This window comes from Lycium barbarum, chromosome 2 (assembly GCF_019175385.1).
Source record: "Lycium barbarum isolate Lr01 chromosome 2, ASM1917538v2, whole genome shotgun sequence".
NCBI classification, from domain to species: Eukaryota; Viridiplantae; Streptophyta; class Magnoliopsida; order Solanales; family Solanaceae; genus Lycium; species Lycium barbarum.
In genome coordinates, this window is record NC_083338.1 from 113,186,967 (window position 1) to 113,205,409 (window position 18,443).

Below are 18,443 nucleotides of genomic sequence, written 5' to 3' on the forward strand. Positions count from 1 at the left end.
TAATCTCTTTTATTCATAGTTTTATAATATATGAATAAGGTATATAAAAAAAATAAAAAATTGGGGCCTTTATTTTGGGAGGGCCTAAAGCAACTGCTTTAGTTGCTTCCTCCTCCAGCCGGCCCTGATTTGGTGTAAATACTAGATACGAAAGTAAGGCTTTAGTAAAACTAGGTGAATATCTTTGGTACGGTAAGCCTAATTGGATTTGAAAAAGAATTGTTTTGGTTGGAAAAATTGAATTTTTTTAGTAAGAGATGGTAAGCGTGATTGGATTTGAAAAAGACAATTCTTTTGGTTAAGAAAAAATGAAATTTAATAGTAGTAAGAGATCAGAAAATACGGAGTATACTGGACCAATACTTCTATGGATCAAAGTTGAGAATAAATGGCATATCCTCAATTCTTTTTTTACATTTACATATTAAATTTGCAAAGTAGGCGTGTCTGATTTCTGACTCGCAACAAATTGCGACTTTCTAGTTGTAGAAGTATTGATCATCTTGCTATGATTTTCTCTTCATTTTCCGTTTGAATGGTTTTAAACGATATTCGAGCACATTTTGATACCAAATTTTGAGCTTATTAAAGAGCCTACTTAATCTATTTTGTTCGAGTTGTTCATTCTGTTCTTCTTGTAGATAAATTATCCACTACAAATCAAAGTCAAAATGATGTCTTATCTCTTCGAATTGTTTTTCAAATTCTTGTTGCCAAGCCCCTTCCTCATAATCTTTCGTTTAGTTTTCGTTAGACGCAACTTCATTAGCTATTTTTTCTTGACAGAACTACAGGAATAGCCACAAATAAGCACAACTTATTAGCGTTTAGCCATTAAGTCATGCTACCAAAAAGAGCCAAAAAAATTATGTGATATATAGTACAACATTAAAAAAAAAAAAAAAAAAACTAGGCAAAAAAGGATTTTTCTTTCAATGGGTACGGTTGGAATTCATTGAAATACAAAAATGAGGCAATATACAAAAATTTTGAGGAAGATTATAGGTGATTTGGACAAGTTTGAAGTCAAATTCGTTACAAATTATATAGAACATTCAAAACCTAGGAAAAAAGGATTTATTTTTTCAATAGGTATGGTTGAAATTCATTGAAAACACATAGATGAGGTAATATATAAAATTTGAGAAGATTGGGGGTGATTTGTACTGATTTCGAGTCAAAATTCGTAGTTAAAATCGAGTTTAAGAATTTATCTGTTCACATGTATGATGTATCTAACATGTATTTCACATGTGTCTCACACACATGTATACATGGATATACGGGGGATATACAGGGGACACACAATTGATACATATGAGATTCACAAATGATACAGGGGGATACACATATCATCTTCTTTCGTATTCGTCTTCTACTTCAAATTGACTCAAATTTCAATTCAAACCACCTCAAATCTCAACCAAATCGTCCCAAAACTGAGAGTCAAGCTCCTTTAAGATGTATCCAATATATTCTAGACACAAAGTTAGTCACCAACCAAAGGTCCGGACTCCCGCGAACGACGTACAATGGGCGGCAACAGGTGGCACTCGATACTGGAGATCAACAACAAAAGCCCTAACTTCTTTTTATAATACAATATAATTTTGGATTTGATTTGTAACAATGGTCTCTTTAATTTGTTTTAGAGAGGAGCTGTTTTTTTTTTTTTTTTTTTTGGCTTTTTTTCATTTATTAATTTTATGTTTTTATTTTAAAAAGTAAAATTTGAAAAAGGAAATCTGCGTATAGCAAAAAGGATAAAAAGTTACATAACAAAGGGAAGAAATGTTGGGCGTTAAAGGTATATACGGGAAATGAGAAAAGGTACCTTTTGGATTGCGATTCCTTATCTCACCCTTTCATTGTTTAAAAATTCAGAGGTCATGCCTCAGATTTTATACACCGAAATCTAAATTCTTTCTCCTCTCTAAATTTTTCTCTCCATTTGTTTTCAAAACAAAAGTATCGGTTGTGTGATTTACTCTGTTTGTTGAGTTGCCCAAAGTTCTGTAATTTGAATTGCTGCTGGTACATACTAGTAGTTTGTTCTATTTTGGGAGGAATTAATCTGAAAGCTTAGGCAACAGTGAGGAGATTAGATTCCTTAAGGACACAGAAACAAATTGTGGGCTCGGAATTAAATTTTATTTTACATTAATAATTTATGTAGTCATCTTACTTTATGTTTTGGGGAGACTAAAATCTTCCTGATTTTCTACTCCTATTTTGGAGACTAAAATCCTTGTGACTTTCTACTCCGACTTATTACTTGATTTGAAGATTAAAAACTTCAGCGAGTAAATCTATTTGTTTGGTATTCGGTTCGATGATATAAAAACTTTGTTGTTTATTAAATTTGATTAAGGAAACATGAAGATAACAATATTACCAAGATAAAATGGATATATCTATTGTTGGAGTAACTGTAACTCAAAAGCTAACGATTCGTCGACCTCGAAGACAGTAACCAATCACAAGACTCAAATTTTAATGGCCAAAGTCATCGCCAGCCACCTAAACTTGTCCACGGATTCCACTTAGACACCTTGACTTGGGCTTGTTCCGATTGAACACCTGCACTGTTTAAAACGTGTACCTTTTAAACACTTTTTTATGACATGGCAGGGTAAGTGTAATACACATCTGAAAGGCGCGTGAAAGGGCATTAATATATTTACAAGGCCAATGAAAAAATGACATGTCAACAAAATAAAAAAGCCAAAATGTGAATTGAATAAAAAATTGAAAAATCCCCTTGTCTTCCCCGACTCTTACTGCAGTAGTTCCTCACCGTCCAAATCCTCTTCTCACGTCACAACCCCTTCATCTTCTTCTCCATTCCTTCTCCCTGCCATAATCCCGCCGCCACCTCTGTTTTTGCCATCGTTACCTTCGTCGGAAAAGCACCAATTAAACAAAGTTGGCCAGCCAAAATATAAAAATCGAAAGAGTTGACTGGCAGAGATTTCCATTTAAGGTTGTAGAAGAGAAGTTCATCAGAAAAATAAAAATCAAATTGGCTCAAAAAGTTTTCCGGTGAAACTCCATTTTTTCTGGCAAGATTAATACGGATCAAAAGTTATTTTCTTTGAAAGTGTCAAAGAACCCACAATAAGAAGAACAAAAAATCAAAAGAGATTTCCTTTGTTGCTAATTGTACAATGGTTGGATTGCTAATTTCCTTTGCGGCTACGAAATCGAGGGTTTTTGAGTTCGAATTGTGTGAAGTGAGCAAGATGAAGATATTTGTTATGTATGAGTTTGGGGCCCATTGTTTCTAGCAAAACTCCATCGTTTCCGGCGATCAAACGAAATGGAGGAAAAAAATGGGGTGGCTGCGTAGGTGGGTGTGGCTGTAGAACTTAATTTTTATTTTATTTTCTATTCACAATTCAATTTTTAATGATTTTTTGATTCCACATGCCATATGTCCTAATCTAATTCGTCTTTTGGTCACATCATCCACGAGTGACCTACACACACTTTATATTTTCCACTAATTGTCAAAAAAGTGTCTAAGTGGTTCAAATCTAGAGTAGTATAGGTGTTCAATCGGAACACAAGTTAAGGTGTCTAAGTGAAATTTGTGGACAAGTGTTGGTGGCTGTAGATGACTTTGGCCAATTTTAATTGGAAGAAATATGCAGAAGAAGTTCAGAAAATTCGATGCAGAAACTGAGGGAATGTTCCCATTGGAAATGGTATCTTTTTGAGAATTACTGTTGGTATATTTTCGCAAATTTAATGCGAAGCCGAACAACTACGAAGGCGTGAGGGGAGACTCTCTTCTCAACTCTTTAAGAGCTAGAAGAAGTGCTTCTATATATAAGCACACTAGTCTTCCTTTCCACAACAAATGAGGGACAAAGTTCCTATCCAATACAAATCTAGAATCTACACATAAGCTATTGGGTTCGTCTGTACCCCCTGTTATTCTATAGCTTCGCCCCTATACACACCGTGATCATTTAGCACACCTGTCAAAGCAGAAAAGCAGGAAAAAAATATCAGTTGATCTACGCATATGACCAAATACCTCAAGTACACCAGTGTGATATGAGTATCTATTTCTAAACATGCATGAGAAAATCATAAAATATATTGACATAACAACAACAACAACAACAACATACCCAGCGTAATCCTACAAGTGGGGTCTGGGGAGGGTAAGATGTATGCAGACCTTACCTCCACCGTTATAGGTTAGAGAGGTTGTTTCCGATAGACCCTCAGCTCAAAAGAAACTTAGTCAAATGCAGGAATGTGAGAGAAAAAGACAGCAAAATATCAAGATACCAAACAAATAGAGCAACACATAAAAAAATATTGACATGCATATAGAAAATAGTGAATAGGTTAAAACACCTAAACTACCACGCTTTCGCGAGTTTCATACCTCAACTATCTAGTGTTTCTTTTACATACCTAAACTAACATACCTTGTGATAGTTCCAAGTGCATCGTGTTTTGATGATTGTCAAACTGTTTCAGAACCAGATAGAGACCTAGTCTGTAATCTGCTCTCTGTGCACCTTGCACTGTCGGCAGAGATAGCTGTAAAACCGAGCCGTTTGTTGCATACAAGTACAACTGTGAGTAGGCCCATGCTTTAGGTTAAAGTGAATAAGCGGTCTCTATGCATCCCACATGCTTCCACTGTATATACAATATGATGGCAACATATTGAGTAGACTTGAAAACCAAATCAAAATCGAGCCAATCCTTACCGTCACAAGTTCTCAAGTTCTCTCAAGAACAAGTCACTTGCAAAACTGAAGAACCCGATCCAAACACAGATTTAGTCTAAGTTCTTTATGTTGTTGTAAGTCTTTGTTCGTTTGTGCTTTAACTGTAGACCTACTCTTCTTGTTTAAGAAGCTGATTGTAGGTGTTTCTGAAAAGTCTCAAAGTGTACTTGCTGGAAGTGTGTTTCCGCAAGCTTTTGAGTGGTACACTAGGCTAGAGTTAGTCTAGCTGTATTAGTGGTCCTTGGCTAGAGTTAGTCAAGTGGAGGTGCTTGCAATCGGAGTATTGCAAGTGTGGAGGGACTACGGGGTTTAGTTCCTAGGTTGCATAAGCGTTATTGTAAGGGTGATGGATCAGGGGAGTTAATCCCTAGCTTACGATAGAGTTGTAACCTAAAGTTGCATGGTGTAGTGGAGTTGAAATCCTACTGGGGTAGGTCGGGGTTTTTAATCCCTTGAGCAAGGAGTTTTTCATGGTAACATCCTGTGTCCTTTACATACTGCATTGTATAAGGGAACTGGTACACAACCAGTTCCCTCATACATTATTTGGTGGACGCATAGCCTGCAACACCTTGTATATTAAGACACACCTCCTTGCTTAGTTGGTAGTGTGTCTAATACAAACTTATTTTGGCTAAATACTAGCGAGTCTGGAGCCTAAAGAGCACATTTTACACCCAAAAGACCAAAGGGGGTTGGCATTTCCACGATAAACCAAAAGGGGTTTATCGTGGACTGCGCCACGGTTTGTAGCTCCTTTAACGTAGCATCCTGACGCATCCGTCTATTTCATTAAATAATTTTTTTAAAAAAATTATAAGGCAAAACGTGGACTGGTACACGAGTTGCAATTTTTATTTTTATTTTGTAAATCGTGGACTATCCCACGTTTTGCAAAAAATATTTTTGCAACTCGTGGACCAACCAACGTTGTGCCAAAAACTTTTTTGCAAATCGTGAACCAGTCCACATTTTGAGGCAAAAGGCACTCAAACTTGACTATAACACTGCAAGAAAGATTTTAGACTTGAGTATACGTCTTCTTCCTTTATGGATAGCAGATAGAGCAGATTTCATATCTTTGGTCAATTTAAAAAATTTCTTCTCTCTGTATTTAGCTACTACCAACTCGAGCTAGGCGAAGCAAGTCTACATTATGGACTGAGTATTCTTATTACGAGTTGTGAAAACATAATGGATTACATATAATTAATTAGAGTTTTAAATATATGCTACTGATCTCGCTTTATTCTGATTGTGTTGTTCTAGTACATTTTTAAAAGGAATATCTGGAATAGTTAAACCATCTTTCAAAATTTTGAGACAAAACATGGACTGGTCCATGAGTTGCAAAAAGTTTTTTTTGCAAAACGTGGGCTGGTCCACGTTTTGCCTTATAATTTTTTATTAAAAAAAAAAAATTTGTTTAACGAAACAACGGACGCGTCAGGATGCTCCGTTAAAGGAGCTGCAAAACGTGGGACAGTTCACGATAAACCCCTTTTGGTTTATCGTGAAAATGCCAACCCACTTTGATCTTTTGGGTGCAAAAATGTGCTCTTTAGGCTCCAGAATCAAATACTAGCTCTCCTCAAGACCTGGTTATAACAGAACAAAAGAACTTTCAACAAATGAAAATATGCATCGACACCACATAGTTAATTAAACTACTGAAACAATCAAATGATTATTATAAAAGTTTTTTGAACGAATGCAGGTTGCTTCCGAGGAGACTAAAGGTCAACATAGTTAGACATAACTACAGGGAGCAAAATTGAGTGGCAGACCTGTTGGCAGACGAAGCGGCTAGAAGGGAGCAATAAGAAGACATCATTTTGGATGAATTTCCTCCTGTGTTTGTCCTATCCATAGTATGAGTGGACAAACTAAGACTATTTTTGCTAGAAAAATTTCAAACAATGTTTGTAATTGTAATTGGGAAAAAGACATACAATGGCCAACAGGTCAAAGTAATCCCACATTTGGGCCTAATATCATGAGCTGGCCGGCCGGACCAAACTATTCCCAAGCGCCGGCCGGTCCAGCAGCCCAAGCACCTTTGGAAAAAACAGACTTTCTGTGGCGAATTTAGTCGCCACTAAAAGTCCACTGCAAAAAAAGAGATTACTTGTGGCGACTTTAGTCTCCACTAAAGATCAATTTTTTTTTAGTGGCAATTAAAAAAGTATCCACTAAAGGTTAAAATTCGTATTGAGCCTTCAACAGATGTTTCAAAACATGTATAATATGTGTATACTTATACAGTGAATGAACTTTCAAAAAATATTCCAAAACATGTATAATATGTGTATATTTATATGTTGATTAAGCCTTCAAAAAATATCTTAAAACATGTATAATAATACTTATGATACATATACAGTAGGGATACATATTCTATACAACAATGATACATTTTATATACTAAAGTAACCATCATCGAAAACTTAACAAACTAAAATATATCAACTACAAACTAATAAAATTAGTAAGTATACATTAATTATACATTTATTAAACATAAATTATACATTAATTATACATTTATTATACATAAATTATACGTTAATTATACATTTATTATGCAATAATGATACCGTTTCTATACGTATGATACATTTTATATACATATACAACAGTGATACATATTCTATACAACAATAATACGGTTTCTATACGTATATGTATGATATATTTTATTATACGCATAATACACTTTCTATACAAGAATGATACAGTTTATATAGATATGCTGAAATTTTTTATACATTTTTTATACAAGAATGATACAATTTATATACACTTTTCATATAAGAATGATACAATTTATATACACTTTCTATACAAGAAGGATACAGTTTATATATTGTATATGTATGATATATTGTATGGACGTATGATACACTCTCTATACAAGAATGATAATACATAAATTATACAATAATGATACATTTTCTATACTTATGTATGGAATATGTATAATATGTGAATCATTAGTGTATAACTAATGGATAATATATGTATGATTAGTGAGTATACGTTGATGAAATATTTATTATACACAAATTACACAACAATGATTCAAACTTATGATACACTTTCTATAGATATACGGTAGGGGTACATATTCTATACAATAATGATACTTTTTTTATACATATGATACATTTTCTTTAGTGGTTTTAGGAAGAAAAAAAAAAGATCTTTAGTGGCGCCACAAATAGTCCTTTTTGTTTTTTGTTTTTGCAGCGGACTTTTAGGGGCAACTAAAGTCGTCACAAAAGATCGCGCTGGCTACAATTTGAGTTGGAGAAACATGGGCCATCCGGTGGAAATAGTTTGGGCCGGATGACCCTTTTCCCATAGTAATCTGGATACTATCAGTATCTACTCCCCTCTTGTTAATTCAGCCACTCAAAGCCCAAGCAATGATTTTTTTTTTTCAAATTATTAATATTCACTCATTCCAAATTTATACGACACTCTTTTTTTATTAGTCAGTCTCAAAAGAATGACATTTTTCTATATTTAGTAACATTTTAACTAAAATTTTCATTTTGCCCTTATTGAATGATTTCTGGCCAAAAAAATTTATCTAACTTATTTTAGACCACAAGATTCAAAAGTTTAATTTTTTTCTTAAACTTCATGCTTAGTCAAACAATATTATATAAATTGGCACGGAGGAAGTATATTAACAAAAAAAAAAAAGAAAAAAAAAAAAGAGTATTGTAGAGAGGTGCCTGCCGACAATTTTTTTTGCGTTTATTTGCAAAAAAGCATACTAGACTTTAACCTCAACTCAGCTTCGATCAAGGTCCAAGTAACAGTAGAGCTCACCTTGGACAAAATTCAAAATTTGTGAATGCATAAAATCGCCCGCCCAAACACATCCCACAATCAGCTCCATCTCCCCTAGGTTCAAGGTGTTTAAACAATACCATAAACCTAGGAATTCAGATCATCACTCTCCACCCATTTGAGGTTTCATCTTCAATTCCATATTTCTTTATGGCAAACACCGATTCTACTCCAGCAGTTCCTGCTTCTTCTACTTCCCCTCTCTCCACTGTACTTTCTTCAACTCTCTCTCTACTTTCATATCTGAATTGGGGTCTTTCTTGTTTTATCAATTTTCTATTTCTCTAGCATCAAAATTATGCAACTTATTAGAATACCTCTTTTAGTTTGAAGTTATGCCTGGGTTTTTACTGATTTGCTTTCTGCTTTACCCTTATGGGTTTTCTATATGTTTAATAGGGTTTTTGTTTTTTTGGATTAATTACGCTGCGAACTTGGGGAAGAAGAAAATTTAGGATTTTCGAGTTGCATTACGTGTATTTTTTTTTTTTTTTTTTTTTGTAGCCGGAATAAACTTGGGGAAGAATCACCCAATTTTCGCGCTTGAAGATTTACAAAATAAAAAAAAAGCCGATTATTTTTGGGCTATAGATTTGCAAAGTTGTAACTGGGTCATTCTATTGCAATGTATATTTATGGCTAAATCATGAAATTTCCTTTTTTCTTTTTTCTTTTCTTGTGGGACTTAGTTGGATTAGTATCAAACTTCATATCCAAAATGGGGTGGTTTTTTTTTTTTTTTGGGAGAAAATTTTGTTGAATTAGCATAAAAATGTGTCTTTTTACATGGGGTTGCTTTGTTTGTTTGAAATCTGAAATGGGTATTTTCCTAATTGGGTTTATTCTTGTTCTATTTGGCAGAGGAAAGAGAATGTGACACCGGCTAGCACCAAAATTGCGGTATATATTTCCTGTTCCATCAATGTAGAGATTGGGATTTGGCTATTGATTTCTGTTAAACTTTTTAACTGACGATTTCGGTTTTTTTTTTTTTTTTTTTTTTTGGGATAGGAATTGACTGAATCAAGGCAAGAGCTGCTCAATAGGATTCAGAGTTTGAAAACAGTAAGCTAAGCTCATGTTAATAGCATCTATGTATGCCTTTTTTGTTGCTGTTGGATGGTATTTTACTATTTGGACTTTTACATTATATGGCCCACCAAAATAATAGTCGGCAAATGTATATTTTTGTATATGAAGTGTAATATACAAAAAATATACATATTTTATACCTAATTAATGTATATTTTTAATATATTGGCTAGCGGCTGTAATTATTTTAGGCTGAGCAGCCAAATGTGTAAATAGCCGTTTACTATTTGGCTTCTTTGATGTCCAGGATCTTCAAAGCTGGAGATATAAGTTGGATGGCCAAGTAAAGGTCTATCGCGATGTAAGTACATAAATGAATTTAACAGATTTAGTATGAATTAAATCAACTTTGCTATGCACATATAATTCATATTCAATAGTTTCGGCAAATCACAAGGTCTGACTTTGGAGTTGGTTAGCAGTGATTGCTCGTTTGTTGCTTGGTTTTCTCTGATGTATAACATGTATCTTCCTGGAATTAGAAAAGTTGCTAGTTTTGTAAATGCAGTAGAAGGATGGAGTTGTCAATCAGAATGCCTCATTTGACATCTTTAACGAATTCTAGTTGCAATTTTAGAAATTAGAATTGAAAAAACTGATGGGATTTCAGTCAGCTTTCAAGATTTGTGTATTTTCGGAGAGCTAAAACATTTGATAGCTTTTTCCTGGAAATGTGAGATGATTGGATCAGCAGTTGCATTTAGGAATATCCACATGAGACAAGAAATTTGTGAAAGGCAGGAAGCACAGCCGCATAGGTTAGGAGAAAGGTCAATATAACCGATGAACAAAGATATAAGATACTCCCAGTTGGAGAAATTTCCTTATGATCAAACCAAAAACTTTATCCTTTTATTTTGCAAGTGATTTGATTGATTAGAATCTTGGGATTAGGATAACATAATTTTCTTTAGTTATTCATTTGAGATGTCTCTGACCAATAAAAAGAGAGGCAGAGCCCAAATACATCCCCACACCCACCCCCCTACTAGCAAGCACAACATGCAAGCGAGGCAGATTTGCATAATCTGCTTGGCATTTGGAAGAAGGCTCCTCTCAAATAAAATCTGATCTTAGTCTATTCGGCTTTTATACCTGGAAGCCTTGTACTTCTTAATCTTATCCAGCCACTTAAAAGTTTCTTATTGTCCTCCTTCTACCAGGAACTGTCGGAGCTCAAGAAATCGCTGAATGTTGAAGTGGATCAACTTAGATCTGTGAGCAACGCTCTAGTCAATATGTTTCATGATCTTTCGAGATTCAATTGAGTGTTTAACAAATTAATTATTTTTGAACCAGGAATTTCAAGAGTTAAAAACAACTCTTCAGCAACAGCAGGAAGATGTCACTACCAGCTTAAGAAACTTAGGGGTGAGTTATCTTATTCTTTTTTAACTCTTTGAATTATGGATCTTATGATACCGACTGAGTCCTATTTGCTGGCGGTAGCAGTAGCATTATACTACTTCCTTGCATTTTATATTTTAATTACCATCCATAGATTTTACCCCCTTTCCCGTGGTTCATTAATGTATGGTTTTTTTTCTGAAACCATGTTTGTTTCCATTGTTCTTAAAATTATGTGGTATGATGTTGTAAATCCGTGGTTCATCCCATGGTTATATAACCATGAAATGTCCCAATTGTTGTAACCACAGATTTGGTGGTTTTTCCGTGGTTACGTATTTCATTTCTCCATTATACCCCGGCCTTCACCTTCCACCCCACCCCACCCTACCACTCACCGTCGCTCCACCATCCACCCCACCCTCGCCCTACCACCCCCCCCCCCCCCCCCCCCCCCCCAACTACCCCACTCCTCTGCCACTCCCCCCCACCACCACAACCACCACCTAACCCCACCCCCATAACCACTCATCCCCACCCTACCACCTACTACGTACTTATTTTTTAAAGTTCCTATTTTATTCTTTACTCGAGTTTTTTATTAATATATATAAACTAATTTATAATTAAGAGTTAAGGGTATTTTAGTAAACTTACAAGTTATTATGCAGTATTATACAGTTAAACCAAACAATACAAATGTTATTAAACCACAACAAACGATACAGTCTATCCAAACATTGTGTTCATTAATACAGTACAATACAATACAACACCATACTGTACCATACCGTACTGTACATTAATGAACCACGGGAAACAACCATGCAAATAGAGGGTTAGTCTCCTCAAAAGCAACCTGCATTTGTTCAACAAACTTTTATAATAATCATTTGATTGTTTCAGTAGTTTAATTAACTATGTGGTGTCGATGCATATTTTCATTTGTTGAAAGTTCTTTTGTTCTGTTATAACCAAGCCTTGAAGGAGAGCTAGTATTTGAGTCCAGAGCCTAAAGGACACATTTTTGCACCCAAAAGACCAAAGGGGCTAGAAATTCCCCTCTGTTGGGTCCATCCCCTTATTTTGAGGAAGAAAACATCTCCCTCATTTTAAGGAAGAAAACATCTCCCTTGTTTTGAGGAAGAAAGCATATTCTTTGTATTTGGCAAATTGTCAAGTGCTTGCTTGAGTCACTAATGACATCAATAGATTCATCTCATCCCTATAAATAGGGAAGCTTTCTCATTTGCTAGATACACCAAAAATTGAAGAAGACAACACATCCCAAAGAGAGAAAAATCTAAGAGAAATACTCTTAGTGAAAGGCCTAAGTAAGAGAAGTGTTTGAGTGAATTTTTTTAGTAAAAAAATTCTTGAGTGTAATTGGGATTGGGGTTGTGAGGTTGAGTGTTGTAAACACTTGTAATATTTCTTCTTTAATAAGATCTGCAGCAGCAACGTGGATGTAGCTCTCACATTGAGGGTGAACCACTATAAATCTGTGTGTGCTATTTATTCTTCGCTTACATCACGGCGTAAGTAGGTTCTGTCTAAGGAGGTTGGTATTTAAGTGGTCCAGCTGTGACCCTCCAATCTTTCCTGGGAACCTGCTTACAAAGGTCGGATTTGGGATTCAAATCCTAACAACTGGTATCAGAGCAACAGGTTGTGTTGTGATTTAGAAACGATGGGAGGCGAAGATGGTACGACGCACGACATCGGTAAATTCGATGGTATAGATTTTGCGTTCTGGAGAATGCAAATTGAAGATTATTTATATGGCAGAAAGCTTCATGAACCTCTGAGTCCGAAACCAGAGGAGATGAAGCAAGTAGATTAGGATCTCCTCGACAGACAAGTTCTGGGAGTCATTCGGCTGACGCTGTCGAAGAACGTTGCTCACAACGTGGCAAAGGAGAAGACCATCGCAGATATGATGAAGGTATTGTCTGACATGTATGAGAAACCTTCGACAAATAATAAGGTATTTCTCTTGAAGAAACTATTTCATCTAAAGATGATGGAAAATGCTCATGTTGCTGCACACGTAAATGAATTCAATACCATTGTAAATCAATTGTCATCGGTAAAAATTGATTTCGATGATGAAGTGCAAGCTCTAATTTTGTTGGCATCCCTACCAAATAGCTGGGAGCCAATGAGAGCAGCGGTTAGTAATTCTGTCGGCAGTGACAAACTAAAGTTCAACGATGTTAGGGATCGTATCCTTGCTGAGGAGGCGCGCAGGACAGATTCTGGAGAGGCATCGACGAGTTCTGTTTTTAATATTGAAAACAGAAGCAGAAATTATGACAGAAACTACAACCGAAATAGGGGCAGATCGAAGTCAAGGAATGGCAGGGGTCAATCCAGACCAGGACGAACACTTGAGTGCTGGAACTATGGAAAACCAGGTCACCTCAAGAAGAACTGCAGGGCGCCAAAGAAGGAGGACAACAAGGGGGCTGGAATCAAAGCTGCTACGGAAGACATTGGCGATGCGTTGTTGCTATCGGTTGACAGCCAGATAGACTCTTGGGTGCTTGACTCAGGGGCGTCCTTTCATACCACCCCACATCATGATATAATGGCAAACTATGTGGCTGGGAATATCGGCAAAGTTTATTTAGCCGATGGAGAGCCGCTAGACGTTGTTGGCACGGGAGACATTAATTTGAAGATGACAAATGGATCCTTGTGGAAGATTACAAAAGTTAGACATGTTCCAAAGCTGATGCGAAACACTGAGGTCAGCTTAATGATGAGGGATATGATCTCAACTTTGGTAATGGGTCTTAGAAGGTGGCGAAAGGTGCTATGGTAGTTGGCCGAGGAAAGAAGATTGGCACTCTCTACATGACGATTAGCTGTCGTGATACTGTTGCTGTGGTTGACAACACAAAGAAGACAAATTTGTGGCATTGTCGGCTGGGGCATATCAGCCAGAAGGGGATGAAGCTGTTGGTGACAAATGGCTTAATTCCGGAGCTGAAGACGGTGGACCTTCATACGTGTGAGAGCTGCATTCTCGGAAAACAAAAGCGAGTAAGCTTCTCAAATGCAGGCAGGGAGTTGAAGGTCGAGAAGCTGGAATTGGTGCACACAGACGTGTGGGGACCTACCACGGTCCTCTCTCTTGGAGGATCACACTACTATGTGACCTTCATTGATGATTCAACCAGAAAGGTATGGGTTTATTTTATGAAAAATAAATCCGATGTGTTTAGTGTATTCAAAAGATGGAAAGCCATGGTTGAGAATGAAACAAACCTCAAGTTGAAGTGTTTGAGGTCCGACAACGACGGAGAATACACCGATGGTGATTTCAAACGGTACTGTGCCGATAATGGGATAAAGATGATTAAGACTATTCCTGGAACGCCGCAACAAAATGGAATAGCCGAAAGAATGAACCGAACGTTGAACGAGCGTGCTCGGAGTATGAGAATACACTCTGGACTGCCCAAGACATTATGGGCAGATGCAGTCAATACCGCGGCCTTCTTAATTAACCGAGGACCGTCAGTTCCCTTGGATTTCAGAATTCCAGAAGAAGTCTGGAGTGGCAAGAAGGTAAATCTTTCATTTCTGAAAGTGTTCGGCTGCTTATCATATGTTCATAATGATGATACGGTTAGAAGCAAGCTTGATCCAAAATCAAAGAAGTGTTATTTTATTAGCTATGGTGACACCGAGCTTGGTTACCGATTTTGGGATGAACAAAATCGGAAGATCATCCGAAGCAGGAATGTTGTCTTCAACGAAGAGGTACTGTACAAAGACAAGTTGCAAAAAAATTCAGAATGTCAGGACAAGGAATCAGAAATAGTCGATTTGAGGGACTTCTCGACACCTGAGCCGCAGCCAGGTACAACCGAGGCAGAGGAACAAACAATCCGAGAAGGTGCTGATGAAAGTGCCGATTCTGAAACAAATAAACAGACGCCAATTACAGAACTACGTAGATCATCTAGGATCAGGAAGCCGATTCACAGGTACTCTCCATCCCTCAACTACATTTTACTCACTGACAGAGGGGAGCCGGAATGTTATGAAGAAGCAATGCAAGTCGATGAATCGACCAAGTGGGAGCTGTCAATGAATGATGAGATGGATTCACTATCGGCAAATCATACATGGGAGTTAGCCGAGTTGCCAAAGGATAAAAGGGCATTGCAAAACAAATGGGTTTATCGGATAAAGGAAGAACCCAATGGAAGCAAGCGTTATAAAGCAAGGCTGGTTGCAAAGGGATTTCAACAGAAAGAAGGCATCGACTATATGGAGATCTTCTCTCCCGTAGTCAAGATGGTGACTATCAGAACTGTTGTTGGACTGGTAGCAAAGGAAAATCTACATCTGCAACAGATGGACGTGAAAACTGCATTTTTTCACGGTGATCTAGACGAGGAAATCTACATGCGACAGCCGGAGGGATTCAAAGTCAAAGGAAAGGAGAATCTGGTGTGCAAACTTCAAAAGAGTCTGTACGGATTAAAACAGGCTCCAAGGCAGTGGTATTTAAAGTTTGACAGCTTTATGAAGAAAGCTGATTTTTCAAGGTGCGAGGCAGATCACTGTTGTTACTTCAAGAAATCTGAAGACTCGTACATGATACTGCTACTCTATATCGACGACATGCTAATCGTAGGAGCAAACCTACAGGAGATTGATCGGTTGAAAAAAGGGTTATCGGAAGCGTTTGCAATGAAGGATTTGGGAGCTGCAAAGCAAATCCTTGGGATGAGAATCGACCGAAGCAAGGAGGGCATCAAACTCTCACGAGAAGAATATGCAAGGAAAGTTATCAAAATGTTCAACATGCATGATGCCAAGCCAGTCAGCACTCCCTTGGCTGGACACTTTCGGTTGTCAAAGGATCAGTCGTCGACAATCGAAGATGAGAAGAAGCAGATGGACAAGATACCTTATGCATCTACAATCGGTAGTTTTATGTATGCAATGATATGTACAAGGCCAGACATTGCACATGCAGTGGGAGTTGTCATCCGATTTATGAGCAATCCGGGAAAGCAACACTGGGAGGCTGTGAAGTGGATATTCAGATATCTGAAAGGTAGCTCGAGTTTAGCTCTGTATTTCCAAAAATCAGAAACAGGATTGCAAGGGTATGTTGATGCTGACAACGGTGGTGATGTTGATAGCAGAAAGAGCACATCCGAGTGTTTACACCTTCGGAGGTACTGCAATCTCTTGGGTTTCCAAGTTGCAAAAGATAGTAGCTCTCTCTAGTTGTGAGGCTGAGTACGTTGCTGTGACGGAGGCCACAAAGGAAATGATGTGGCTACAATCTTTTCTGCGGGAATTGGATCAGGACCACGAGGGAAGTGTGCTATATTGTGATAGCCAAAGTGCCATTCATTTGGCAAAGAACTCGGTCTACCATGCTCGAACAAAGCACATACAACTCCGGTACCATTTCATTAAATCAGCTTTGGAAGATGGAGCGTTAGTGCTTGAGAAGATCGCAGGGAGTCAGAATCCAACAGACATGCTGACAAAGGCAGTGACGATAGACAAACTGAAGCTATGTTCAGCTTCAGTTAGCCTGCACGAAGTATGAAACTAGGAAAGAGCTGCTGCATCGATCAAAGTGTGAAGACAAATTAAAATTAGTCTTCAAGTGGGAGATTTGTTAGGCCCATCCCCTTATTTTGAGGAAGAAAACATCTCTCTCATTTTAAGGAAGAAAACATCTCCCTTGTTTTGAGGAAGAAAGCATATTCTTTGTATTTGGCAAATTGTCAAGTGCTTGCTTGAGTCACTAATGACATCAATAGGTTCATCTCATCCCTATAAATAGGGAAGCTTTCTCATTTGCTAGATACACCAAAAATTGAAGAAGACAACACATCCCAAAGAGAGAAAAATCTAAGAGAAATACTCTTAGTGAAAGGCCTAAGTAAGAGAAGTGTTTGAGTGAATTTTTTTAGTAAAAACATTCTTGAGTGTAATTGGAATTGGGGTTGTGAGGTTGAGTGTTGTAAACACTTGTAATATTTCTTCTTTAATAAGATCTGCAGCAGCAACGTGGACGTAGCTCTCACATTGAGGGTGAACCACTATAAATCTGTGTGTGCTATTTATTCTTCGCTTACATCACGGCGTAAGTAGGTTCTGTCTAAGGAGGTTGGTATTTAAGTGGTCCAACTGTGACCCTCCAATCTTTCCTGGGAACCTGCTTACAAAGGTCAGATTTGGGTTTCAAATCCTAACACCCTCTACTCTGGGAAAAGGGCTAAAAATAACCTCTGTTACAAATTTGGGTAAAAAATATCCCTCCCATCATTAAAGTTTTCAAATATACCCCTGTCTTAAATGAAATCCTCAAAATAATCCGATTTCATTTTTAAACCCGCTCCATTTAAACCCGACCCAACTAAATAAAAACCCATATGGGTTACCCGCTCCTATGCCTAGTGGCTCCTGATGTAGGATTCGGGATCAAGTTGGTCGCATATGAGTTTTTTATGTAGTTGGGTCGGGTTTAAAAATGAAATTGGGTTATTTTGGGGGATTTGGGGATTTCATTTAAGACAGGGTTATATTTGAAAACTTTAATGACGGGAGGGGTATTTTTGACCCAAATTTGTAACGAAGGATAATTTTAGCCCTTTTCCCAAAGTAGAGGGGCATTTTTGACCCTTTTCCCTAGATTTTAATATATTAATTTGACTAATGTGTAATACTTGCAGAAGTGGAAGAGAAATGTTTTAAAGTAATAGTTGAAAACTTTAGCTTCACAGAGGAAATGTTTCATCAAAGTTTAGAATTTGAATTCTTGATATTTGTGAAATTTCCAATTGTTAGTAAAAAGGTGTTAAAAATTTGGGATCACCTAAAATGAAATGAGTGTTATATAAAATTGGAGGGAGAGAGTATTTATTTGCAAAGGAATTCTGATTTTTGTTTGTGGAACTACCTACAGCTTCAGGATGCCTCCGAAGAACCAAAAGAGGCTGAAGATGCCAAGCCTGATAAAAATGAAGAGAATGCTCAGGATTTGCCAAAGGACAGTGGTAAAGATACTGAGGCAGTAGAGTAAATTTCACCTTCCCTAAACTTCATCTTCTCCGATGAGATATGGTTGGGCTAGGTTAAGAAGTGTTCTCTTATTCTCATCTATGATGAGATCAAGTCTTTCATTCTAGGAGGTTTGGTGAATGACCCCCTTTTATCCCAACTGTTAGTTCAAGGTTTTTACTTGTACTGCTATTGACTTGCATATTTCATGAGGGGCACACTAGTGGCTAGCTATGTTACTTTTCCAATACTTGGGAGCTTTTCTAAAATTTGAAACCCTACACTGTCAAATTTCCCTCTATTCTTGACCTTTATGGGGGGTATAAGGATGAATGGAAATTG

At 37.1% G+C, this 18,443-nt stretch overlaps 1 protein-coding gene across 1 annotated transcript; it reads left to right on the top strand.

Annotated features, from left to right (window-relative positions):
• Window positions 1-8,512: 8,512 nt before the first annotated feature.
• LOC132626803 (uncharacterized) lies at window positions 8,513-18,377 on the top strand. The gene is made up of 7 exons (XM_060341799.1): window positions 8,513-8,825; window positions 9,477-9,515; window positions 9,627-9,680; window positions 9,955-10,008; window positions 10,871-10,924; window positions 11,007-11,078; window positions 18,007-18,377. Exons 1-7 carry the CDS (start codon window positions 8,766-8,768, stop codon window positions 18,121-18,123), a joined length of 450 nt encoding a protein of 149 aa, XP_060197782.1. The 5' UTR covers window positions 8,513-8,765; the 3' UTR covers window positions 18,124-18,377.
• The last annotated feature ends 66 nt before the right edge of the window (window positions 18,378-18,443 follow it).